Source organism: Chlorocebus sabaeus, chromosome 11, assembly GCF_047675955.1.
Source record: "Chlorocebus sabaeus isolate Y175 chromosome 11, mChlSab1.0.hap1, whole genome shotgun sequence".
NCBI classification, from domain to species: Eukaryota; Metazoa; Chordata; class Mammalia; order Primates; family Cercopithecidae; genus Chlorocebus; species Chlorocebus sabaeus.
Genome location: NC_132914.1, coordinates 78538120 through 78562369, shown reverse-complemented (window position 1 = coordinate 78562369; position 24250 = coordinate 78538120). Strand labels below are relative to the sequence as shown.

Sequence of the window (24250 nt, the reverse complement as noted above, 5' to 3'; positions counted from 1 at the left end):
GTATCATGTGGCCTTCCATAGAAATCATTTATATGATCACAAAATAAAAACCAATTTTTTAAAAAGCAGAATAAAAGAGATGTAGGACCAACCTCCTCATTCATTCAGATAACAGCTTGAAAAACACTGGTCAATTGCTTACTTCAAATGGAAGCCTTCTTATAATCCATTTAAAAAGCATAACCATGTAAATTAGCATGCCTTGGGCTTAAATTTACAGATATACCTTGTTTTACTGTGATGTGCTTTGTTGTATTTCACAAGCATTATGTTTGTTAGTTTGTCTGTTTTTTACAAATTGAAGGTTCCTGACAACTCTGCCTCACGCAAGTCTATGGGTGCTATTTTTTCAATGCATATGCTCACTTGGTATCTCTGTCTCACATTTTGGCAATTTTCACAATATTTCTTTTTTTTTTTTTTTTTTTTTTTTTTGAGGCAGAATATTATTCTGTCACCCAGGCTCTTCTGGGTGCAGTGGCACTATCATGGCTCACTGCAGCCTTGAATTCCTGGGTGTAAGCAATCCTCCCAGCTCAGTCTCCCAAGTAGCTGGGACCACAAGCAGGTACCACTATGCCCAGCTAATTTTTATATTTTTTTGTAGTGATGGGGTTTCACCATCTTGCCCAGGTTGGTCTCAAACTCCTGTGCTCAAGTGATCCTCCCACCTCGGCCTCCCAAAGTGCTGGGATTATAAGCGTGAGCCACATCAGCTCTTGCAATGTTTCAAACGTTTATTATTATTATAATATCTGTTACGGTGATCTGTGAGCAGTGATATTTGATGTTACTATTGTAATAATTTGAGCATGCCACAAACCATGCCAATATAAGACAGTGAACTTAATCTATAAATGTTGTGTGTACTTCTGCTCCAACAGCCATTTCCCATTGCTTTCCCTTTCTTTGGGCCTTTGTATTATCCAAAACACAACAATATTGAAAGTAGGTCAATTAATAACCCTACAGTAGCCTTAAGTGTTCCAGTGAAAGGAAGAGTTGCACATCTCTAAGTCAAAACTAGAAACAATTAAACTTAGTGAGGAAGACATGTCAAAAGCTGAGTTAGGCCAAAAGCTAGGCTTCTGGCATGAAACAACCAAGTTGTGACTACAAAGGAAAAGTTCTTCAAGGAAAATACAAGTGTTACTCCAGTGAACACACAAATAAGAAGACAAAACAGCCTTACCGCTGATATGGAGAAAGTTTTAGTGTTCTACATAAATGTGATCATTTAGTGATAAACAATCAAAGCATGCACAACATTCCCTTAAACCAAAGCATAATCCAGGGCAAGACCCTAACCCTCTTCAATTACATAAAGACTGAGAGGTGAGGAAGCTGCAGAAGAAAACTTTGAAGCTAGCAGAAGGTAGGTCAGTTCATAAAGTTTAAGGAAGGAAGTCATCTTCACAACATAAAAGTGCAAGGTGAAGCAGCAAGTGCTGATGGAGAAGCTGTTACAAGTTATTCAGAAGATCTAGCTTAGATAATTGATGAGGATGAGTACACTAAACAATGGGTTTTCAATGTAGATGAAATCACCTTCCATTGGAAGAAGATGCCAACTAGGACTTTCATAGCTGCAGAAGAAAAGTAAATGCCTGGCTTCAAAGCTTCAGAGGACGGGATGAATGAATGCAGCTGGTGACTTTTAAGTTGAAGCCAATGCTCATTCACCATATTGAAAATCCTAGGGCCCTCAAGAATTATGCTAAATCTACTCTACCTGTGCTCCATGAGAGGAACAACAAAGCCTAGATGACAGCGCATTTGTTTACAGCGTGGTTCACTGAATATTTTAAACACACATTTGAGACTTACTGCTCAGAAAAAAATATATATATATATATATTCCTTTCAAAATATTACTACTTATTAACAATGCACCTGGCCACCAAGACCTCTGACAGAGGTACTCAAAGAGATTAATGTTGTTTTCATGCCTGCTAACACAACATGCATTCTGTAGCCCATAGATGAAGGAGTAATTTTGCCTTTCAAGTATTATAACTTAAGAAATACATTTTGGCCGGGCGCGGTGGCTCACGCCTGTAATCCCAGCACTTTGGGAGGCCAAGGTGGGCAGATCATGAGGTCAGGAGATCGAGACCATCCTGGCTAACACAGTGAAACCCCGTCTCTACTAAAAAAAAAAAAAATACAAAACATTAGCCGGGCGTGGTGGCGGGCGCCTGTAGTCCCAGCTACTCGGGAGGCTGAGGCAGGAGAATGGCGTGAACCCGGGAGGCGGAGCTTGCAGTGAGCCAAAATTGTGCCACTGCACTCCAGCCTGGGCAACAGAGCGAGACTCCATCTCAAAAAAAAAAAAAAAAAAAAAAAAAAAAGAAATACATTTCACAGGTCTATAGCTGCCATAGGTAGTGACTCCTCTGATGGATTGGGGCAAAGCCAATTGAAAACATTTTGGAAATGATTCATCATTCTAGATGCCATTACGAGCATTTATGACTCATGAGAGAAGGTCAAAACATCAACCTTGACCAGGCGCGATGGCTCACACCTGTAATCGCAGCACTTTGAGAGGCCGAGGCGGGTGGCTCACCTGAGGTTGGGAGTTAGAGACCAGCCTGGCCAACATGGGGAAATCTCATCTCTACTAAAAGTACAAAAATGAGCTAGGTGCACCTCTGCAATCCCTGCTACTCTGGAGGCTGAGGCACAAGAATAGCTTGAACTCAGGAGGCAGAGGTTGCAGTGAGCCAAGATCAAGCCCTCCAGCATGTGCAAGAGCAAGACTCCTTCTCAAAAAAAAAAAAAAAAAAAAAAAAAAAACCTTAATAAGAGTTAAGAAAACATTGATTCTAACCCTCATGGATGACTTTGAAGGGCTCAAGACTTCTGTGGAGGAAGTAACTGCAGATGTGGTGAAAATAACAAGAGAACTAAAATTAGAAGTAGAGCCTGAAAATGCAACTAAATTGCTGCAATCTCATGATAAAACTTGAACAGATGAGGATTTACTTTTCATGAATGAACAGAAAATGGTTTCCTGACGTGGAATCTACTCCTAGTGAAGATAGAATCTACTCCTGGTGAACATTGTTAAAATGACAACAAAGGATACAAAATATTATATTACATAATTGATAAGGCAGTTGCAGGGTGCAAGAGGATTAACTCCAATTTTGAAAGAAGTTCTACTGTGGGTTAAATGCTATCAAGCTGCATTCCATGCTACAGAGAAATCGTTAATGAAAGGAAGAGTCAATCAATGTGGCAAACTTCATTGTTGTCTTATTTTTAAAAATTGTCACAGCCACCCAACCTTCAGCAACCACTACCCTTATCAATCAGCAGCCATCAGCATCAAGGCAATACCCTTCACCAGCAAAAACTTTAAGGCTTAGATGATCATTAGCATTTTTTAGCTATAAAGTATTTTTAATGAAGGTATGTTCATTTTTAGACATAGTACTATTATACACTTAATAGACTTCAGTAGAGAATTAGCATAACTTTTATGTTCATTGGGAAATCAATAAATTTGTATGACTCTATTGTGATACTCACTTTATCAGGGTGGGCTGGAACTAACCCTGAAATATCTGTGGAGTATACCTGTACATAATTTTGCAATATTTTAAATAATATTTTGTTAGAATTGATGTAAATAAATGTTAGGAAGAGAATTCTTGTATAATTTCTTATGTGATAATATTTGTGGTCTGAGCTTATAATAAGAAAATATAGGAAGACTAATTATTTTAAGTCTTAAATGCTTGAGTACAAATAAATAAAGATTGCTATATTTGGAAATAAGGAACAGTATTGCAAATACATGCTTTAAAGTAATTGTTACCTTGGAATATGATCAAACTATAAATCATACAGAAGTTTATCATCTTTATTTCTATTAAAATCTTGATATTTATGCTGACAATCCCTCACATTACTTACGATGTCAAGGAACTATTTTATGGAAGCAAATAAATTAAAATGTTAATAATTGGTTCAGTTTTTGCAAGGTCAGTTGTAAAAGCATGCCTGTTGTTGTTGTTGCTGTCTTTGAGATTAGTGCTTTGAACGTGAGCAATGTGATAAATATTCTGCATTTTTCATTTACCATTCAGGTGAAATCTCTTGGGGATCATGAGTGGAATAGAACTCAACAGATTGGAGTACTAAGCAGCCACCCTTTTGAAAGTGACACTGAAATGTCTGATATTGATGATGATGACAGAGAAACAATTTTTAGCTCAATGGATCTTCTCTCTCCAAGTGGTCATTCCGATGCCCAGACTCTAGCCATGATGCTTCAGGAGCAACTAGATGCCATCAACAAAGAAATCAGGTAACTTCAATTAGTACTGATGGTTTCAAGAAATTAGAAGACATGGATACTGTGCTAAAAATATAAATACTAGATCAGAAGCATTAGCATTGACTGGGAGCTTAATAGATCTGCAGAATCTCTGATCTCACCCCATATGCACTGAATCAGAATGTGTATTTTCAGAAGATTCCCCGGATATCTGTGTATCTCCTTTATAATATTAGGACAGCCTTTGTAAGGAACATACATGAAACATATAAGACTAATGACATTAGTGACAATATAAAAGAATAAGTTAAAGGCAAAACTTTCTCCAGTGAATTTTAAAGCACTTTTTAAATTAAAATTTACTACTTAAAGGGAAAGTATTTGTGGTAATCACATACATTCTTCAGATACATTACATACTGCAGTAAAGGTACCAAATAGTATGCAAGTTAATGTGCATTCAGATCCCTTAAAATATTTAAACATTGGAGTGAAATTAATTTATCATTCTTTTTGTCAATTTTATGCCATTTATATCAGGGACAGCCTGTTTCTTGGAAGTTTATTAATATTAACAGTTTTAGAGGCTGGAAAGTCCAAGATGAAGGTTTCGGCAGGGTTCAGTTTTTGGTTAAGGCTCTCTTCCTGGCTCCAGGGAAAGGGAAAGTAAGGCAGGCTATGGGAGGCAGAAAGAGAGGGGGAGAGAGAGAGAGAACATTATTATATTAATTGTATGGAATTAAGCCTCTCTCTCTCTCTCTTTCTGCCCCCCACTGCCCACCCACCTTTCCATTTCCCTGGAGCCAGGAAGAGAGAGCCTTTACCAAAAATGGAACCCTGCTGGAACCTTGATCTTGAACTTTTCAGAACAGCAAATTAATTTGACTCCAATGTTTAAATACTTTTAAGGAATATGAGAACCTTTATCAAGGAAAGATTTATGGAAGACCTCATGTAATCTCAATTACCTCCCCAAGATCCTATTTTCCAATACAGTCATTTTGCCCTTTAGAGCTTCAACCTGTGAATTGAAGGTGGAAGATAAAATTCAGTTCATAGCAAAGCAAATGCTGAAAGCAGGATAGAGTCCTCTTCTCTGACAGGAACACTTGAGAAAAAAAAAAATTAATGCCTTTAAATGGGATAAACTAAACATATTACTACTTTTCTTAATAATAAAAATTACATTTTTGTAGTAATATATTGCATGAAAATTAAGAAATTTTTTTATTTAAATGGGGTTTTGCACTGCTATCTAGGCTAGTGTGCCATAACTCAGACCTGGCTCTCTCTAGCCCACAACCTCCCAGTCTCAAGCAATTCTTCTGCCTTACCCTTCCAAGTAGCTGGGATTATAGGCATGTGCCACCATGCCTGTCTAATTTTTTTAATTTTTTGTAGAGACAGGGTCTCCCTCTGTTGCCCAGGGTGGTCTTGAACTCCTGGGCTCTAATGATCCTCCTGCCTTGGACTCCCAAAGTGCTGGAGTTACAAGCATGAGCTACCACACCCAGCCTCAGACTGTTAATCTTAGTGCTTGTGGCTGGTTAATTGTATTCACTGATGCCTAAAACTTGTGTTTGAATTGGGCTGCTACCATATTTTAAACTGAGACACAATTTTTATAGAGTTTTTTATGATTAATATTCTTACATCAATGAAAATACATTTTCACATATTAACGCTGAAGTTTATAACAAATCAGGCTGATCAATAAAAACCCCCTAGCATTTTGGGGATGTACGTGTGAAAATTTTCTAAGGAAATGGGGACCAAATTCATTTGCATTCTTTAAATATAAAAGGCTTAATATATCTGTGAGACATAATTTAATATTATGGCCTAACAAATGTCTTTATTATATTTTCATTTCAAAGGCAATAAAACATGTGGTGATATGAATTATTTCATACTAGATATGAAAAAAATGTACTGTTGCTATATAGTACCCTAATAATAGATGGTTTTCATTACAATTGAAATTGGACAAATTAACATTTCAAATATTGAGAGATGTTGGCACTCTCATAATTTCATTTTAATTTAATATATGGTTTCTTGAACTCCAATGACATCAGCTTTTTCTATCAGTTCCTTAACTAACCCCAGTGATGAACCCAGTTATATCAGGTATATTTGTGTTCTTTTGATTATCAACAAACCATTCTTAACTTGTTTTTTCAACTGGTGAACATGTTTTAAGTCTTTTGAACAATGCCTTTCTTTTTTCTTTCTGGCCTCTAGCTAAATCAATTGGCTTCTTTCTACTATTATTCAAACTACCTATCATCACCCTACTGCACTTAAGAATAGTTTTTTACCTGTATGACAATAACCATTACTATCTGGTTTCTTTGTAGTATGCTAGCTCTCCATGTAATCTAACCTCACTGCAGCCAGAGAAGACTTTTAAAAACAGAAATGTGCTTATGTAATTCCCCTCTTTCAAACCATTCAGTTGCTCTTAGGATACAAATCAAACTTTTTAATATGGTCTACAATACCTCACCTGTCTCACCACTCTCTAACCATTTACCTTACCTACTTTCCAGTTCCTTGATGTTCCATGATCTTTCTTTGGTTGTGTCATCCCTTTTTTCTGGAACATTCCTCTCATTCCGCACCCTTCTACCCTAATATTTCACTCATGTTACCCTTACTCACCATGGACAGCTCCTCCATTACTTCTTCAAGGAAGGTAGTACTGTCCATCAGTTCTTTACCTTCACTAGATTGCAACTTTTATAGGAGCAAGAAATGTATCTGACTTTGCTCATCTTTATTTGTAGGTCTTCGCTTGATATTTAGAAAGTTCTCCATAAATATTTGATTACTCTAAATAGAACATAAATATTAACTGAATAACTGAGTAACACTTTCTGATGCTGTTCAGCTAATGGTTGAATTTACCAAATTAAGTTTGAAACCAAGTCTATATTCTTATGATATTTATTTTCACCAAAGAGATCAACACACCCTCAATAACAATCTATTTCTCTTCAGTGACTCTTATCTTTGTAACGTTAGGGTAGTAATTTCTAGTAACAATCTTGGCCAGTAGGTTAATATAGTTGTTTTTTGTAAGAAATTTGAAAAATACGTGAAATGTGATTATATCACATTTAAAAGAAATAGTCATCTTGATTTAGACCAGAGTAGTCTGCTAATAACAACCAGAATTTTTCTCTGGTTAAGATTTTTCTTCTTTCATAAACTAATTTAGCCATTTAAAATAATGCATGTTTTCTGGCTTCACAACTCAATGATTCAAATTACTTCAAACCCATTTGCCACAGCACTGTTCATTCATCTGTTATTTTATAGTTAGCTACTATTTTCTGTTAGATTAAACTTCTTCTTACCCAACTTGTTCCTCTAGGTTTGGATCTCTTGTACAATTTATACAACATCTAAAATTAATAACCAAAATTTCTGTGTACAGCAGAACCACGTTACATCTCACCAGAAAAAAAAAAAATTTCTATGAGTCATTTATCTACTAAGTATTTTTAAAGTACAAAATGCCTTCTTTTTTTTTTTTTTTTTCATTTTTATTTTTTGAGGGGGAAGGTAGTATTTTCTTTCCAATACATTTTAAGCTATGTTACTATGTACTATGGTACTTGATTAAACCTTTTTTGGGGATTCTGACCTTGGGGTGAAGTTAAAAAATGCATTCATGAAAGTAAACTTTGAGAGTAACAGAATTCATGTTCTTTATCTAAGTGAAAAATTATAATTAAGTGTAAATGTGCCTCATAATGTTTTAACCAAAGTGAATCTTTGTGAAACATATTTCATTAAATTTAAGTCCATAATTTGTAAGATTTTTAAACAGCCTGTTAAAAATCACAAAGATCACTTATTCCAATGACAGGTAAGTAGACTACCAAAGTACTTTCTGCCTTGCCAGGGAACACATACTACTTAAAAACTGAAGGATTTACAGATTAGTTAGTGAAGACACCAGCAGTGAGTTAATCATCAAAAAGCTGGTGAACATATAAAAACAGGTAAGTAAATGTAGCTCAACTTCCCACAGTAAACGTAGACCAGACAAGTATTTCCTATTGAATAGATTTAGCAAATAAATTACATTCTCTATTCTAAATATGTAAAAAGAAAATTTTGAAGTGATCATAAACTTGAAAGTAAGGGTTCTATATAATAGAGGATCACAATAAACCATTGTAATTAAGAACAAAATAGCTCAGGAGAATTTTACGACCCACTTATCAAACTATACTGGTACACAGTTTCATTACAGCAACATACAAAATGTATATAGATTTGATCCAGGATTCAAACAGAATTTTTATGCAACCTAGCTAAAGCTCTTTCTTATTTGTGCCTTTGTAATAAATAATTTATAAATATTCTTGAAGATACTTCCCGATTTAAAGAAAAAGGACTAGTGCTTTGCTGTCTCAAAAGCATTTACATTAATTCGTTTTTTGTTGTTGTTGTTGTTTTGGTTTTGTTTTTTGTTTTTTGTTTTTTGAGACAGAGTCTCGCACAGGCTGGAGTGCAGTGGCACTGTCTCAGCTCAGTGCAAACTCCACCTCCTGGGAGATTCTCCTGCCTCAGCCTCCCGAGTAGCTGGGATTACAAGCATGCACCACCACGCCTGGCTAATTTTTATGTTTTTAGTAGAGGTGGGGTTTCACCATAATGACCAGGCTGGTCTCGAACTCCTGACCTCGTGAACTGCCCATCTCAGCCTCCCAAAGTGCTGGGATTACAGGCATGAACCACCACGCCTGGCCTAGTTTTGTTTGCAAGTTATTTTTTCATTATTTGTGTATTCATCAGCTATCTGTATAACTAAATTTTCACATTATTACCTTTTCTGATACTTCTTTAAAGGAGGCTTGGCTAAGTATTTATTAATTTTAAGAAAAGTCTCAGGGTTTTATTCGGCTAATTATGAATGACGGCTTATTGAGGATACTATCCTTTAAACTTTTTCATTACTTAGGAGGTAAAAGTCAATGACTTTGTATCTTATGAGGCACATTTACACGTAATTATAGTCTTTCACTTTTTCTAAGCTATTGCTAGTGCTTTGCCATCTCAAGGCTGAGTTTCTAGTCTCTTTTATTGGTTCCTGAGGTCAAATGTAAGATTAGAATTAATGGTAGAGATAAACTAGGTTCAAGATTTTTAAAGAGTTTTAGCAGGTGGTAGTATACAAAGAGGGTAAAACTGAAAGTTGTCGTGAAAATGTATCATTTGAAAACAATTTTTAAAATTGAAGCCAGGAAGTCCCTGGAATTTATTGAAAGTTACACTGTTTAGAGAAAAAGATGAAAAAGTTAGATTTGATGTAAAATGTTCAAGAATAGTTTCTATTGATTTATTATGTGAATTCCAATGATCTTTACAGCAGCATATAATGGATCCATATTAAATTATATATAGATCAATATTAAACTGTATCTTTCAGGCTAATTCAGGAAGAAAAAGAATCTACAGAGTTGCGTGCTGAAGAAATTGAGAATAGAGTGGCTAGTGTGAGCCTCGAAGGCCTGAATTTGGCGAGGGTCCACCCAGGTACCTCCATCACTGCCTCTGTTACAGCTTCATCGCTGGCCAGTTCATCTCCCCCCAGTGGACACTCAACGCCAAAGCTCACCCCTCGAAGCCCTGCCAGGGAAATGGATCGGATGGGAGTCATGACACTGGTATGGTGTTGTGTCCAGAGAACCTTTGCCTCCTGTTAAGATTAATGATGCTTTAGCTGAAACTTAACTGGGTGTTTGTTCTAGTCGAAGTACTTTCTGTATATTTTATTGTTTATTTCTTTTCTTATTCACAAAATCCCTATGTGATCTGTACATTTATGAATCCCATTATGAGATGAAGAAATGGTAACCCACACAGGTGCTGTAACTTTCTTAGGGTCAAATAGTAAGTCGATGATAGAGCAGAGATCTAAATAGCACATTATAAATTTCAGTGAATGGCTTTGCATAGTGGCTCACAACTATAATCCTAGCGCTTTTGGAGGCTGAGGCAGGAGGATTACCTAGAGGCAAGGATTTCAAGACTAGCCTAAGAAACACAGCAAGACCCCATCTCAAAACAAAACAAAAAAGAAAAAGAAAAAAAGAAATTAGCTGGGTGTGGTGGTGGTGGTCTGTACCTGTAGTCCCTGCTACTTAGGATACTGATGAGGCAGCAGGATCCCTTGAGCCTAGGAATTTGAGACTGAAGTGAGTTATCATGGCAACACTGCACTCCAGCCTGGGCAACCCAGTGAGATTCCTTCTTGAAAAAAGATAAAATAAAATATTTTTTTAAATTGAATGACTTAAGCCCCTAAGTACTTTTTTATTGATGGCATACTGAGGAAATCACTTTGGACACCATGTGTGTGTGTTTTTAACATAATAAGTAATAAAACTTAGTATTATAATTGCTTCAATACACCAAGATAGAGTTTTATCTTTTCAATATATAATATAATTTTTTTGCATTATTTATATTGTTAAGAGCCATAAAAAGCAATAGCAACTAATTTCTAATTTTGTCTTAGACTTTATGTTCACATTTTCACATATATACTTTAATTCCTTATTTCATTTATCCTTATATTTGGGATTAGAAGATGGAAACCTAAATTAGGAAGTACCCTGGATGCAACTGAGAAAAACATCAGATTGCCCATTCTAAAAATATATATATAATATATGTATTTCATTATAAAATATATTTATTTACATATATATAAAATAAAACCTCTGGAAAATACGATTGTGATGACTACTGAATACCATGATACATTTAATTCTCATGAAAAAACTGGAGGTAGTAGGGCATTATCTCAACAGAGAGTGGAGGTTTTGGGAGTATAAATGGAGTGCCCATATTCAAAACAGCTAATAAATGGAGCTGGATTTTTCCTCAAATTTCCCAAATTTAAAAGCATGTACTATCCTGTCTTTTGTTTCTGTCATTACTTGGAAATATAGTATGTTGAAATGACACCAATGATGAAGATTAAAAGATTATGAACTGTTTATGGAGGTAAAGTTGTGATTTTGTAATGAATGTACATTGGCATACTTACAATTATGAGACTTCCAAGCCATAAAACTTATGTAAAAGAAAAATTGAGAATATTTTTTAAAAAGAAAATAGTTACCTCTTTAAGCTGCTGAGTCCACTATTTGCTGCTCATTTTCAAAACTTTCTGCTAAAAATGGTTTTTAAATAGAATAGACAATGGCCAACCAGAACAATGCCCAGCTAATCAGAACTGATTCCACTCGGATACAGCACAAACTTCTAGCCAATGTACTAGGATATACTAACCAAACATGCTGAACTACATTGTGATCTGCTTATTTTAGAAATTTAGGAACCATTCATCTCATTTTATTAGTTAAAAGTGACATTGTCTCTTGCTTAGTTTCTGCATGTATAAGTTACACTACATAGTATTAATGAGCAACTTAGTACCAAAGCTACAGTAAGAATCCTGGACCACAGAATAAAATTTAGTCAGCATTCAAGGCAGGAATACTTAGATTATTTTTGTACTGCTTTTATTTCTGACGTTTTTACAACACAGTTTTACCCTTTTATGGTAGCATCATAACTCTTGATAGTGCTATTATTTTCATGGTAATAAAATAACATATTATATATAATAATATATTTATAATCTTAGATGTGATTGTGTGTGTGTGAGAGAGAGAGAATGATGCCAGTGCTTTCATGAATTTTCTTAAACAGTTAGTCACAAATAAATAAATAAATCCGTAGAACATGAATTTTATCACACTGTAATTAGAGTAGTGAAAAAATATTTAGGGCATTCTTGGAAGAGTAAGAAATATTTAAAGTGTTTAATATCTAAGTCAGAGAAGCGAGAAATGAAATCCAGGAAGTCCTTAACACCTAATATAATTATGTTACCAATTGTATTATTTTTATAGTAAAACATGGGTAAATTTTTTTAACCTGAAGAAAATATTGTAGGAAAAAAATTTGTTGGATATAATTCATGGTTAATATTCAGAAGAAGATTAGAATTTTTAGAGAGAAAATTAGAGATTGAAAAGATATTGCATTATTTGTATTATTTAATAATTTACAAACATTGTGGTATTTTTCTCCTGATAATAAAGCATACCCGTATTTACTTTTACCTCACAACAAATCCATAAGCAAAAAACAACATGTTAGTGATATCTAGTTAGACTATTGAGTGGGGTAAAATCAACACATTTCTCAACAACAAAAATGCAAAACATAATGGCATAGTTTCACAGAAATTGTTTTGCTTACCTAAGAAATTTGAACAAAGGCATTAAGTGAATAAGGTTCATTTGAAATCATAAAACACAACTATTTTTAAAAGTTTTAAAAAAGAGCATTGACAAGAAAGCAGCAGTCCCAGAGCTTTTGGCATTTGTGGTATGGAGAAGGATTTTAGGATGCGAGAAATTCTGAGATCCCTCAGGAACAGTGTATCTGCCCAAAGGAGGCCCAAAGCTTTGCATAGATGGGACAAAAACAAGAGTTTATAAACTCCTTGTATATGCATTGGATCTTCATTCCCAATAATATTTTATTGGAAAGATGAAGTCTCATTTATTTCTAGTTAGCTCAGTCTTCTAGCTAGACTCAGTCGCTCTAGCTCATTCCACAATTTCTCTTTCCCAGGGTCCATGCCTTGTATCCAATGCCTGTACACATGGCCCCATTATGGAAACAAGCCTCTGACTTCTGTTACCTGAGAAGTTCCGTCTCTAAATTTAACTACTACGAGGAGTGCTTCTATAGTAATTAAAAGATATTTATTTAGAAAATAATAGAATGAAGAAAAAAATGATAGTCAAGTTGTAGATACTATTTAAAATTGTAACATAGTTAAATGAATGTTAATTCTTAATTAATTCTGTTTTATGTTGTTTTTATTACTGCCAATCACAGCCAAGTGATCTAAGGAAACATCGGAGAAAGGTACTGTAAATGACTTTTACATCATTACAGATTGAATATTGTTTTATTCTATGAAAGCTTTAAAATAATATTCCCTGTAGTCGAATGTCAATAAAACATTAAAAAGTTGAGAGTATTTAAATTGTATTGAATTGTTTAAATTTGATTATAATAGAAAACACTTCAAAGATAAAATTGTTTATGCTTTCTGGAGAAATAATTAGATTATAAGAAACATAATATCCTGTTTTTCATTGAATATTTGAACCAAGGATGGTATAATTTGATATTTTAATATAAATATTTATATTTATTAATATATACTACAAATATTTTAATATTTAGCATATATAATTAATGCTCATTGTTTTCAAATATTTTATTATTATTGTGTTGATAGGATGAGGACAACAGATCAGGAGACAGCTGTCAAAGAAAGATAGTTTGTTACTCACAGTTCCCAAAAGGAGAGAGTACTCTGTGCCTCAGGACAGCACCAGGGTCAGTCAGGAGGCAGAGGGTGCAGGGCAGAAGGCTTTCTGAGGTCTCTTAGGGAAAGGCAAGAGAAGGCAGGGTAAGCAGGTTTAGGATGGGTAGCTTGATTAATTTCGTCTGGCCCCAAGGTGTAGGAACTCTCTCTAGTTGTCTCAGTCTGGCCCGCAGGTAATTAGGGCAAAGGAATATTGCCTCTTGGAGGGTAAGAGCCAGATGGAGAAGATGATTTAGAGTGTGGGCTGAGTTCTTTGGTTTGCATATGAAAGGTGTACTTATAGGCGAGTGATGTGCTATTTCCAGGAATTAACTATCCCTAGGGATAGAGGAGCATCCTCTCCAGATGCCAGAGCATCAAGAATATGCGAAATAAATATATATATATATATGGTCGAAACAGTGCTTTTCTGTTTGGAATGAAATCAAGAGAATAAATATGGGATATGGGAAACAAAATGAACTGAAGTACTGATTCACAAAATGACATCTTATTAGACAATTCAGTAGAGCTTGCACTCATGGGACATCAGATGAGAAAGATTTCAAAGATTCAAACTACTATGCAGTGCAAAAATCTATTCTTCAGCATCTTCAAGATGTGGTAGTCAGCCTACACCCAAACATTGAAATACTCCTGGAACCAGACAACTTTTATTTCCTTTAAAAAATGATAATAAGGGAATCTATATTATACTTACATGGCTTGAATAGATGGAATTAGCATTTTCTTTTCCTGGGCTATTATCTGTCTTCCTATAGCCTCTTCTCCTTAACAATACCAGTTCATTCTTATTTACCAAGTTTACCAAGGATAACGTCTTTATTTTCTTTGACCTCCATCACCTTAAAAGGACTATAAAAGTTTAATGGGTGTTAGAAATAGGAAGGTAGGATGGAAGGTTCTATACGAAAATGTAGTCTCAAATAATTCAGGAATTAACAACGTAATTTGTGAGAAAAGTCACGGAAAGAAGGACCACAAACTAAAAAACCTTGCGTATCCGGAGAAGAAGTTAAATACATGCTGGTATTTACACTTCAAAAGAACACCTTAAGAAAAGTGTTATATCACTTCAATTTTATTGATGAGGAAATTTAATATTAAAGCAGAAAAGTAATCAGCCTATTTATTCAACATTTAAGAGAAATCAGAATTCAAATCCCTCTCTGAGTCCAAAACTCTAAGTGACATTCAGAGGAAAGTTTTGTATATGATGTTTTTAAAAGCTGTTATTGGGAATAAGTATAGTTTGGCTGGCAGGGAGGACAAAGAAGGTATTTTATAAGGTGTTTCAGAAGCAAAATTCTGACAGCAAAAATGGCCATGCCTAGCAGAAACAATCAGAGAAGAGTCGTGGTGGGATCACAGAACTGTGAAAACACTAACTTGTATTAGGAATAGTTCAGAAACACGCTTAAGAGTTTAGCTGGGGTGTGGGTTTGAAAAGGTTTTCCATAACATCAGAATCAATCCGAAAGCAGTTATTGAAAAAGATTCTCCTGATTGCAATATGCTAGTTGAATAGAACAAAGGAATTATATAAAAATGCCTACCTACCTAAGCTGTTAAAAGGAACCTAGGATTGGGTGACAAAAGTCCTGATAATTTCATGAAGTTCCTCGAAGGTACGAGGTCTTTATCATAGATAAACACATTTATGCATGATAGCTTTACATAAAAACAAACAAAATATTTCCCCAAAACTTTAAAATTTTTTGTTTAGCCATACTTAGAACTTTTTTCATCAGAACTCTCAAAACCATAAGTCTTTAGCTGTGTTTTCTACAATCCTGATCTCTCCATATTGTGTTACACAATGATGCCATGAAAAATATGCAGCATTGTTGTAAAAACTACTTCTCTACAATTAACTTGACATTGGAAACAAATTTTAAGTTACAGCTCTATATCTTGATCTCTGACAAGACGGATAGTATCCTGAGTTGTTCTGAATTCTGTACTAAATTGTTATTTAAGGAAATCACTCCCATCTCATCTTCTTTTGGTTTTCTGTATGTCTTTGCCAGTTTTTCCATCATGGTAGTAAAATGAAACAATTTGGAAATATCATCATCTTACCTTTTATTATTCTCACTTTAAAAAGAGTTTTTTTCTTACAAACCACAACTCATATTTTAAACACCCTTTAATAAATTTCATTAGGCTGACTGATGTAAAGCACTTTATCTGATAAAGTTATATTTTATCAACTTCTCATTTCAAAAATCCCTGCTTAAAAGATGTCTTTATTATAACCTGAGTATGTATAATCCTATATTTTAGTGAATTGTTCAAATGTGTGTTTAATACCTTTTTGTAAAGAGTTTATATTCTGATATTATAAAATATCATAGATCAATGTCAATAAACACTATAGATCAATAGTCAGCATCTAGTTGATTTATGGCAGGGGTGTCTAATCTTTGGCTTCCCTGGGCTACATTCATTAGAAGAAGAATTGTCTTGAGTCACACATAAAATACTCTAACACTAATGATAGCTAACGAGCTTTAAAAAAAAAAAAGGTCCATGCACAAATCATTTTGAGACAGTTTACGAATTTGTGTTGGGCTTCATTCAAAGCCATCTTGGGCTGTATGTGTCCAGCAGGCTGTGGGTTGGAAGAGCTTGATCTATGGCATTTATTAATCAAACATTTTTGTGTAGTGGGTCTATGTTTTTTTTAAAATTTTAATGTGTCCACTTGAAATATCTGTGAAAATCAAACTCTTTAATGGAAATTTATACATGTAAGACTTATATGCCCCAAGTTTTGTTGTTTTATTTTGTATTAAAATTACTCAGTAGCCTTGCTCTCATGATTCTCCATTTGTATCAATTTCAACTGAAATTTAGAAAGCGTTTATTTGAATGTATTGTTTTTGCTTCTAGATTGCAGTTGTGGAAGAAGATGGTCGAGAGGACAAAGCAACAATTAAATGTGAAACTTCTCCTCCTCCTACCCCTAGAGCCATCAGAATGACTCACACTCTCCCTTCCTCCTACCACAATGATGCTCGAAGGTTAGACGCTGCAGGCACACTGCACATTGAATGCCCTCCTTTCAAAAATATTCCTCTTCCTTCACTGTTGTCAAATAGAATGCTTAACGATTTACACTGAGCCAGAATTCTCCAACTTCCTTTTCCCGGTATCACTTGTGAAATAACCACATTTCAATTTTGATATCGAATTTGTGTTTTTAAAATTAACTGTATCTTTGTGGTCTTATTAGTCAAAATAGATAAGAATAGCTCTTCTAATTTTTAGTGGATATTTTCTATTAAAATGAGATCAGGCTAGAGGAAGGACTTACTAGAAATAGTAACAAAAAACTAAGGAGACTCTAGGACAAGATGATAAATTTGGATTACAGTAAAAGCATAATTAAAGTCTGAAAAGTTTATGATTATGCCTTTTAGCAGACAGGTATGTGCACCCTGCAGGTACTGCTGCTGCCAGCAATAATAACTCCTCAGTCAGAAAGTTACTAGAAATGAAAAAAATGTCCTTGGCTAAAGTATTAAAGAAAAAAGATAAGTCTAGATGGAGAAATATGTCATTTGTCCTCCCAACTCTTTATACTGTCTTATCCATGTGCACAGAACATTACAAACAGATCTCTATAATCACTGATGATATGAATATACCGAAGCATGTAGTTTATATCTGAAATGTATCTTTTCCTATTGTCTCATCAGTTGCAGCATCTGTAGACACATAATTGATGTAACCAAATACAATGACTTAAGGATTAATACTTCAATAAAAGAACTCTCTTCTAGATAGTATGTTTTACAATAAAAGCTTTTAAAAGTAGGGCTTTCTGTGTTGGCAGTCATTTCTTTTTTCTGATTATTTTTTATTGTTAATGTGGAAAAATCAGTTACTTCAGCTTCAAAATATTACTTCTTTCACTCTCCAAAAACAGAGTATATTTCAGCATATAAAAAGTTATTGCTTTGAAAGTTAGGGAATGTGAGTTCAAATTAATTGGCATGAATAAGTAAAAGTAAATAATTTATCATGGTATTATAAAATTAACAACTGTAGAAACTAATAGCAATGTCTATTGATCCCTTCCTATTAATACAATGTCAACTATATTGACCAGAAATTGAAACTTAACCAACTGCTTGAAGAGCATTTCAGTTTAACATGTTTTTAAAATAATATTTGAGAACTCTAATTAAGAAAACATATACATTGATCACGAGGGTACATGGTTTGTTGCTTCCAGATTGCAGCCAGATGATTTTAAATTAACTGAATTTAGAGGAAAATCAAGTAAAACTGTAGATTGGAAGAGCAGCTTCAACTTCACAATTAGTTATATTTCAGTTCCTTGCTGTAGGTCATTGTGTTTAAGATTAGAAAAACAAACTCTGAGAAATAAATAGATAATGGATCAAGTGCTCTATAATAGAAGGCCATTTATCAGGCAGTTAATAAATTAGCCTATATTCACTGATTAGTTTGAGATGATATAAGAAAAAGTAAGAAAAAAAGCCATTTGGAGCAAAAATACATTTCTCTTGTGGAAATTTGGAGGTTCAGGGCCCAATGGTGAAAAAAAAACTGCACTTAATATCTTAAAAGGAAACATGGGAAGATAGGGGGGAAAATGACATTACAAGTCTACTTGTTCCTCTTTTGGTGCATTTATAAAGGAAACAACTTTTGTGTACCTTGTGGATGTTGCACGAAAATGAGCAGTATTTTCCTCTTTTGTGTTTTGCAGTAGTTTATCTGTCTCTCTTGAGCCAGAAAGCCTTGGGCTTGGTAGTGCCAACAGCAGCCAAGATTCTCTTCACAAAGCCCCCAAGAAGAAAGGAATCAAGTCTTCAATAGGACGTTTGTTTGGTAAAAAAGAAAAAGCTCGACTTGGGCAGCTCCGTAAGTATGCATTTGCTAAGACTTTCTACTGCCACTCATTTTAGTCACGTCAGAGTGTTCGTCTTTCATTTCATTTCATTGCTCTTCTTTTCACTTCTTCTCTTTTCTACCTGACAAAATTTATATTTTGATCAGTTTTGAATGTTCAATTTAGCTAAATAATGCTTAATAAAACTTACAGGGAAAGAGTATTGTGTGAACTTTTCAGTTCTTTTGTTTCTCTGTTTATAACAATAGCTAAAATGTATTTAATGCTAACTCTTGTGACAGGCACAGCTACCTACAAAGTAAATGTTATTGCTATAAACGTTATTTTATTAATGAGTAAATAATGTCTTCATAAATCGCATAACTGTGATATTCATCGTGGTGCCAGTGTTTCAAAATCAGCTTAAAACCATTGAGTATACTGCCACTTAGCGCATGAATGTGTGTAAAAGCTTAGCGATGTAGATTTAAAGGTTTTTCTGTTGAAAAAATTGGTAAGCCTCCAAAAAATTAAAAAGAATATTTTAAAAGTTAGAATAAAGCTTTATATGTGTTACATAAAATGTGAAGAACATGATTTTTTTTTGTTTCCTTAAAACTATCATACCTTCCCCCTAATAAACTCTATGGTGTATAGTTGAGGGACGGGTGTGGGGAAAATAATAGGGCAATAGATATTGTGTTATAATTAGTTATTATCAGTAACTGATAGAATAAAAATATAGATCAGTACATTTGAAATGGTCCTACTTAAATATATATTTAGAAATAAGCAGATATACATACATGATACATACTTACATAATTGTCTGAAGAATATGTGATATTTCTGAAATGATTATATATATACTTTGCTTTTTGGGAGTTGTCTTTCTATGTATTAATTTTTAGAGTTATATTATTGGGAAAGAATTAAACTCCTACCTACAGTGGTAAGTACTGAATGGAATGACCCAAATTTCTTAGTACATCGTTTGGTTTCTCAAATAGAGGAATAATTATTTGCAAGGAATACCCAAATCCAAGACTTAGTTTTCTGCCCTACCACCAAAAGAATTTCTGATTACGATATTCATGTTTGCAGACTTATGACTACAGTATCCAAAAATGCCTTTCCTGGCTTCCACAGTGTGAAACCTACACAAAGCATCAGAAGCTACAAGAAACTAACGTGCGGCCAATGTGTGATTATATGTTCCCCAACAAAGGAATTAAATCTTTTTGTATCCCTCTTTCTCAGTAGAGGAACTCTTTAGGCTATACATAATGTTATTGCATGAGGAAAAAAGAGAGACACAGAATATTTTGTATTTAAAATATACATGCCAGACATTGTTTTAAAATTTGTTTTATCTTATTTGATAACTCGTGGTTGTCTTACCAAATGATCTGTCATACCCAATATATTACAGTGTCACTATAGTGTGGGTGGTTAATTATTTTTGAGTATTAATTTTGCTAACATCATAATCATATTTATTTATATTTCAACATATATTCATCTTAGTTACCATAATTCACACTTTACTTTTAAAATGTATTTAATTGCCCTTATCACTTAAAATTTTCTGTTGTTATTTCATATTTAACTTTGATGAGAAATTCCTAAATCATTAGAAATTTCACTAACAATATTCTGTCAAAATCAAGGTATGCAAGATGTAAGTTTAAGTCTAGAAAAATATAGAACCTTAGAGAAACTTAGCCTTTATTACTCATTTTCAGTGACTGTGTGTTTTAGGTCAGAGCAGATAAGAATTAACTCAATTATGATTACATTCTTATCAACCCCACTAAAGTCAGAAACTAGCAATAGTTAATTCGGGTCACAGTTTATACCTGGGAAGGTTTCTGAGCTCTGAGTAATATTGCTTTATTTCATAGAACAGCAGAAGTAGAGTTTAAACAAAGCCAGAATCAGCAGCATGTTAAGGACTGCAATGTGGATGAGGAAGACAGAAGCAAAATGCTATACCTATGAAGCTAGGTAGAAGCTACATAAATGGTGAATCAAAGCTTCCAGAAAAAAGAAACAAAGTCTTTATTGAAAATAAGGCTGAAAAAATAAAAATAAAACAGGTATAAACAGGTTCCAGAAAACCATATTTGCACCAAAGGAAATGATACATGGGCCCCATTGATACTTTAGTTAAGGGCTATGAATTTTAGGTCTGCTTTGGTCCTAGAAGAGGTATCCAAGTTGTGATGGAAAGACCATACAAGTTTTTCAAACCCAGGGACTACACCCTAGTACTGCTTCTTCATGCATCTGAGGAACCTAGGGAAACATCTCGAATGATTATGATTTTAATGTCTTGATCTGAAAAATTCTAAAACACAGGAACATTGTCAATGTTCTTTCTTCTACCAGTGAAAACAGAACTATAAAATACAATAGTATGCCAGGGAAAATATTAAGGCAAAGAGATAGTGATGTCATAGTACCAAATTTGAAATTCTGAACCATGTGCTAAGATTTATAACTCCTAAAAGGTTTAACTCAAAAGAGCAGAGACACATGACTTAACTTGAAAGCAGCTATACTACATGCCTATAAAAGAAATATGGTGTGGAAAAGGAAAGCTGTGTAAATAAAACTATGAAAATTTTTCCTTGGTTCTATCAGAAATGATGAACAGCAAAGGAGATGTTTGTAGTCATTCACAAAGGAAAATATTTGGAGAGGATATCTTATTTGTTGTATATAATAATTTGAAATGCTAGGGTAATAACAAACTTCAGATAGGAAGGATCAGTCAATGTGATTGTATGGATAACCCCTACCCATGAAGAATCAAACTCAATATGTACATTGTCTGTTCTTACTAATGTGTTACTAGCATAGACAATATCAATATGGAAACCCAAAACTCAAAGGAAGCAATGTGTTGAAAAGCAACTGAATAAACCTAACAGAAACCAAGCAAAATTATTTTATTTTAAAAATCTCTTATGACATCCTTTTCAAATGGTTAGTTCACTCAAATTACAAAAGTAGGATAGAAAAAGCTGTGGTAGTAATAGGAGATTTCAAGTTTTTATATATCTTGTGAAAAATTCATTCTATTCTTACCAGGGTTTACAGTTCTTGTTCATATTATTATTGCTTATAATGCAGGAGTAAGATTTCCAAACTGAAATGTCTATCAGTGTATGGGCAGAAGATAAAAAGGAGTAGTGTAGACTTAAATGAATCAGTGAGCATTTATTCTTCCATGTCAAGCATTCAAATTCCATTTGTAAGTACTATTCAGGAAAAATAAAGCGTAATATAAGCCAAGTTTACCTGAAGGTCACAGTTGAATTTAGGGAAGCTCACTTAACAGAGGAAGCATTCCTTCTAGCTTACTTGGGGATCTGGTTTTAGAGTCATTCTATCTATTTCTTTGTATTTTTGTTCATTGACATTTTTTTGTTTTTTATACAGAATCTCACTCTGTCACCCAGGATGGAGTGCAGTGGCACAATCTCGGCTCACTGAAACCTCCGCCTCCTGGTTCAAGTGACACTCCTGCCTCAGTCTCCCTAGTAGCTGGGATTACAGGCACCCGCCACCATGCCTGGTTAATTTTTTAATTTTTAATAAAGATGGGGTTTTGCCATGTTGGCCAGGCTGATCTCTACTCCTGACCTCAGGTGATCTGCCCACCTTGGTCTCCCAAAGTGCTGGGATTACAGGCATGAGCCACCACACCTGACCATTCATTATCTTTCTATGTCACAAATCCCAGGATGAAAAATTACATAAACAGGTTTGGTTTGTATCCCCATGACAACAGGACTAATATGTACTTCTGCTGACTTCCTGGAATATAGATTCAGAATGTAATAGCATCCTGCTAAGACTTGACAGCACAATGACCATGATCTCTCCACACCCCTCAATTTATACATCCATATGCAATGCATCTATGATATTTCCATTATTGTTCCAATACGCTCATGTCTAATCTATACTTTTAAAAGTTGTCACTTGATCTTGCCATTATCTCCAAATATTGACTTGTCTTTACCCTGCATTTAATGTACAAGACTGAGTTGTTCACAACTACTTTTTTCCTTCCTCATCTGTCAATCACTTTACGACCTACCACAGCATCAATTCCAAACACACTACACTGAAACTCTAGAAATAGGTGCAGTCTTAACTAACATGGAAAAGTAGTCAGGACACCAAAGGCTATGTACTGTCAAAGCAATTCCAGAGGATGGTAACACACAATTATATTTATGATGATGTGGATTAAGGAAGAAGTAATGTATCTGAAATGGGAGTTTTCTGCCTAAAACATATATGAAAAGATTTGTTACAAAAGTTGGAAAGTGAGAATATGACAAATAATAGATAGAAGCAAGTGGCATCAACATGTAAAAGCAGTGGCAGGAATGCCGTCCATCAAAATAAACAGACAGTTGGAAAAATCACCAAGACCAAAGTGAGAATTATAAAATCTGTATTGTTATTTTTGTTTAGTAATATATAAATTTAGAGAAAATGAATGAAATGAAGGTTTATCTGATGTGAGTAGAATATACAAATAAGTGGAATCATTCAAAAACTCATTTTTGTTTCTATCTGTTTACTTGAAGAGAAAAAGTTCAACAGAATATAGGCATTACCAAGAGGGCATTTATGCCCCACAGTTGAGGAGATTTTTTTTTTGGTGGAGGGAGAGAAGACATAGATGATCCAGAATAATTTATTTATTCCTATTTTCAGTAAATAGACATATATTGAACCATTCTTAAATGCAGAGTACCAATTATGGACTTTAGGAAAATGACTAAGACATGGCTGTTGGCATGGAGGAATTTTCACTTTAGCAAAGATAATACATAAACAGATACAAACTTTATACTTAAAACAAAAACTTCACTATGTTTTTGGCCCAGAAATGTTTTATCTGCTACATTGTCTGTCCTGTCAGAACTAGGAACAGTGGCCGTGAACCCTAAGATCTGTGATCATGCATAAATAATTGCAGTCCTGACTAGCTTGACTTTTAATTTTATCTGAAGGCATTCATCTATTTTGAAACAAAGTAAATTAACCTATGTTAAAAACAGCTACGTCAGACTAATTTCCTTTGTTTCTTTGACAAATTTACTTAGTAACAGATAAGGAAAGGTGGTGAGCAAGCCATCACTCATGACATCCCTGGGGACAAAATGTCAAAATGGGGTCTGAGTGATGGAACAGTTAGGTGGGATTTATAACTGGTTAAATAATCCTTGCCCAGTAGTGCTGATGAGTGGAGTAACGTCACCTTGGATCAAAGTTTCTAGTGGCATGATTAGGACGGACTCTGTTCTTGATCAGCACATTCAAAATCACTTGGATATGAATGTTTCAACAGCTCAGGTATCTGATTGATACCTGAGGGTATTACTAAGGGGAGGAATCCCAAGTGAAAAGATTAGTATTACCCCTAAACACTATCTCCCCCGCCAAAAATAATAATAATAATAATAGAATGGATATAAGGGGGATCTAAATTATCCTACTCTAAAAGTATAGCTCTTAGAAGCAAGTTTTAAAGAAAAAAAAAATAAAAATTTCAACTGACTCTAAAGTCAATATTGATTAATAAGTTTAGGCCACATTAATAGACATAAGAGTTGATATGAAAGTT

General features: G+C 34.3%; 1 protein-coding gene across 20 annotated transcripts in view; it reads left to right on the top strand.

Annotated features, from left to right (window-relative positions):
- PPFIA2 (PTPRF interacting protein alpha 2) overlaps positions 1-24250 on the top strand; it is a 508377-nt gene that overhangs the window by 409745 nt on the left and 74382 nt on the right. For all 20 annotated transcript variants that reach the window (XM_008004129.3, XM_008004144.3, XM_073020972.1 and 17 more), the window contains 5 exons: positions 4098-4318; positions 9735-9972; positions 13232-13261; positions 16626-16756; positions 18475-18629. In XM_008004129.3, coding sequence (XP_008002320.1) covers positions 4098-4318; positions 9735-9972; positions 13232-13261; positions 16626-16756; positions 18475-18629 — 775 coding nt within the window. The remainder of the gene's footprint in view (positions 1-4097; positions 4319-9734; positions 9973-13231; positions 13262-16625; positions 16757-18474; positions 18630-24250) is intronic.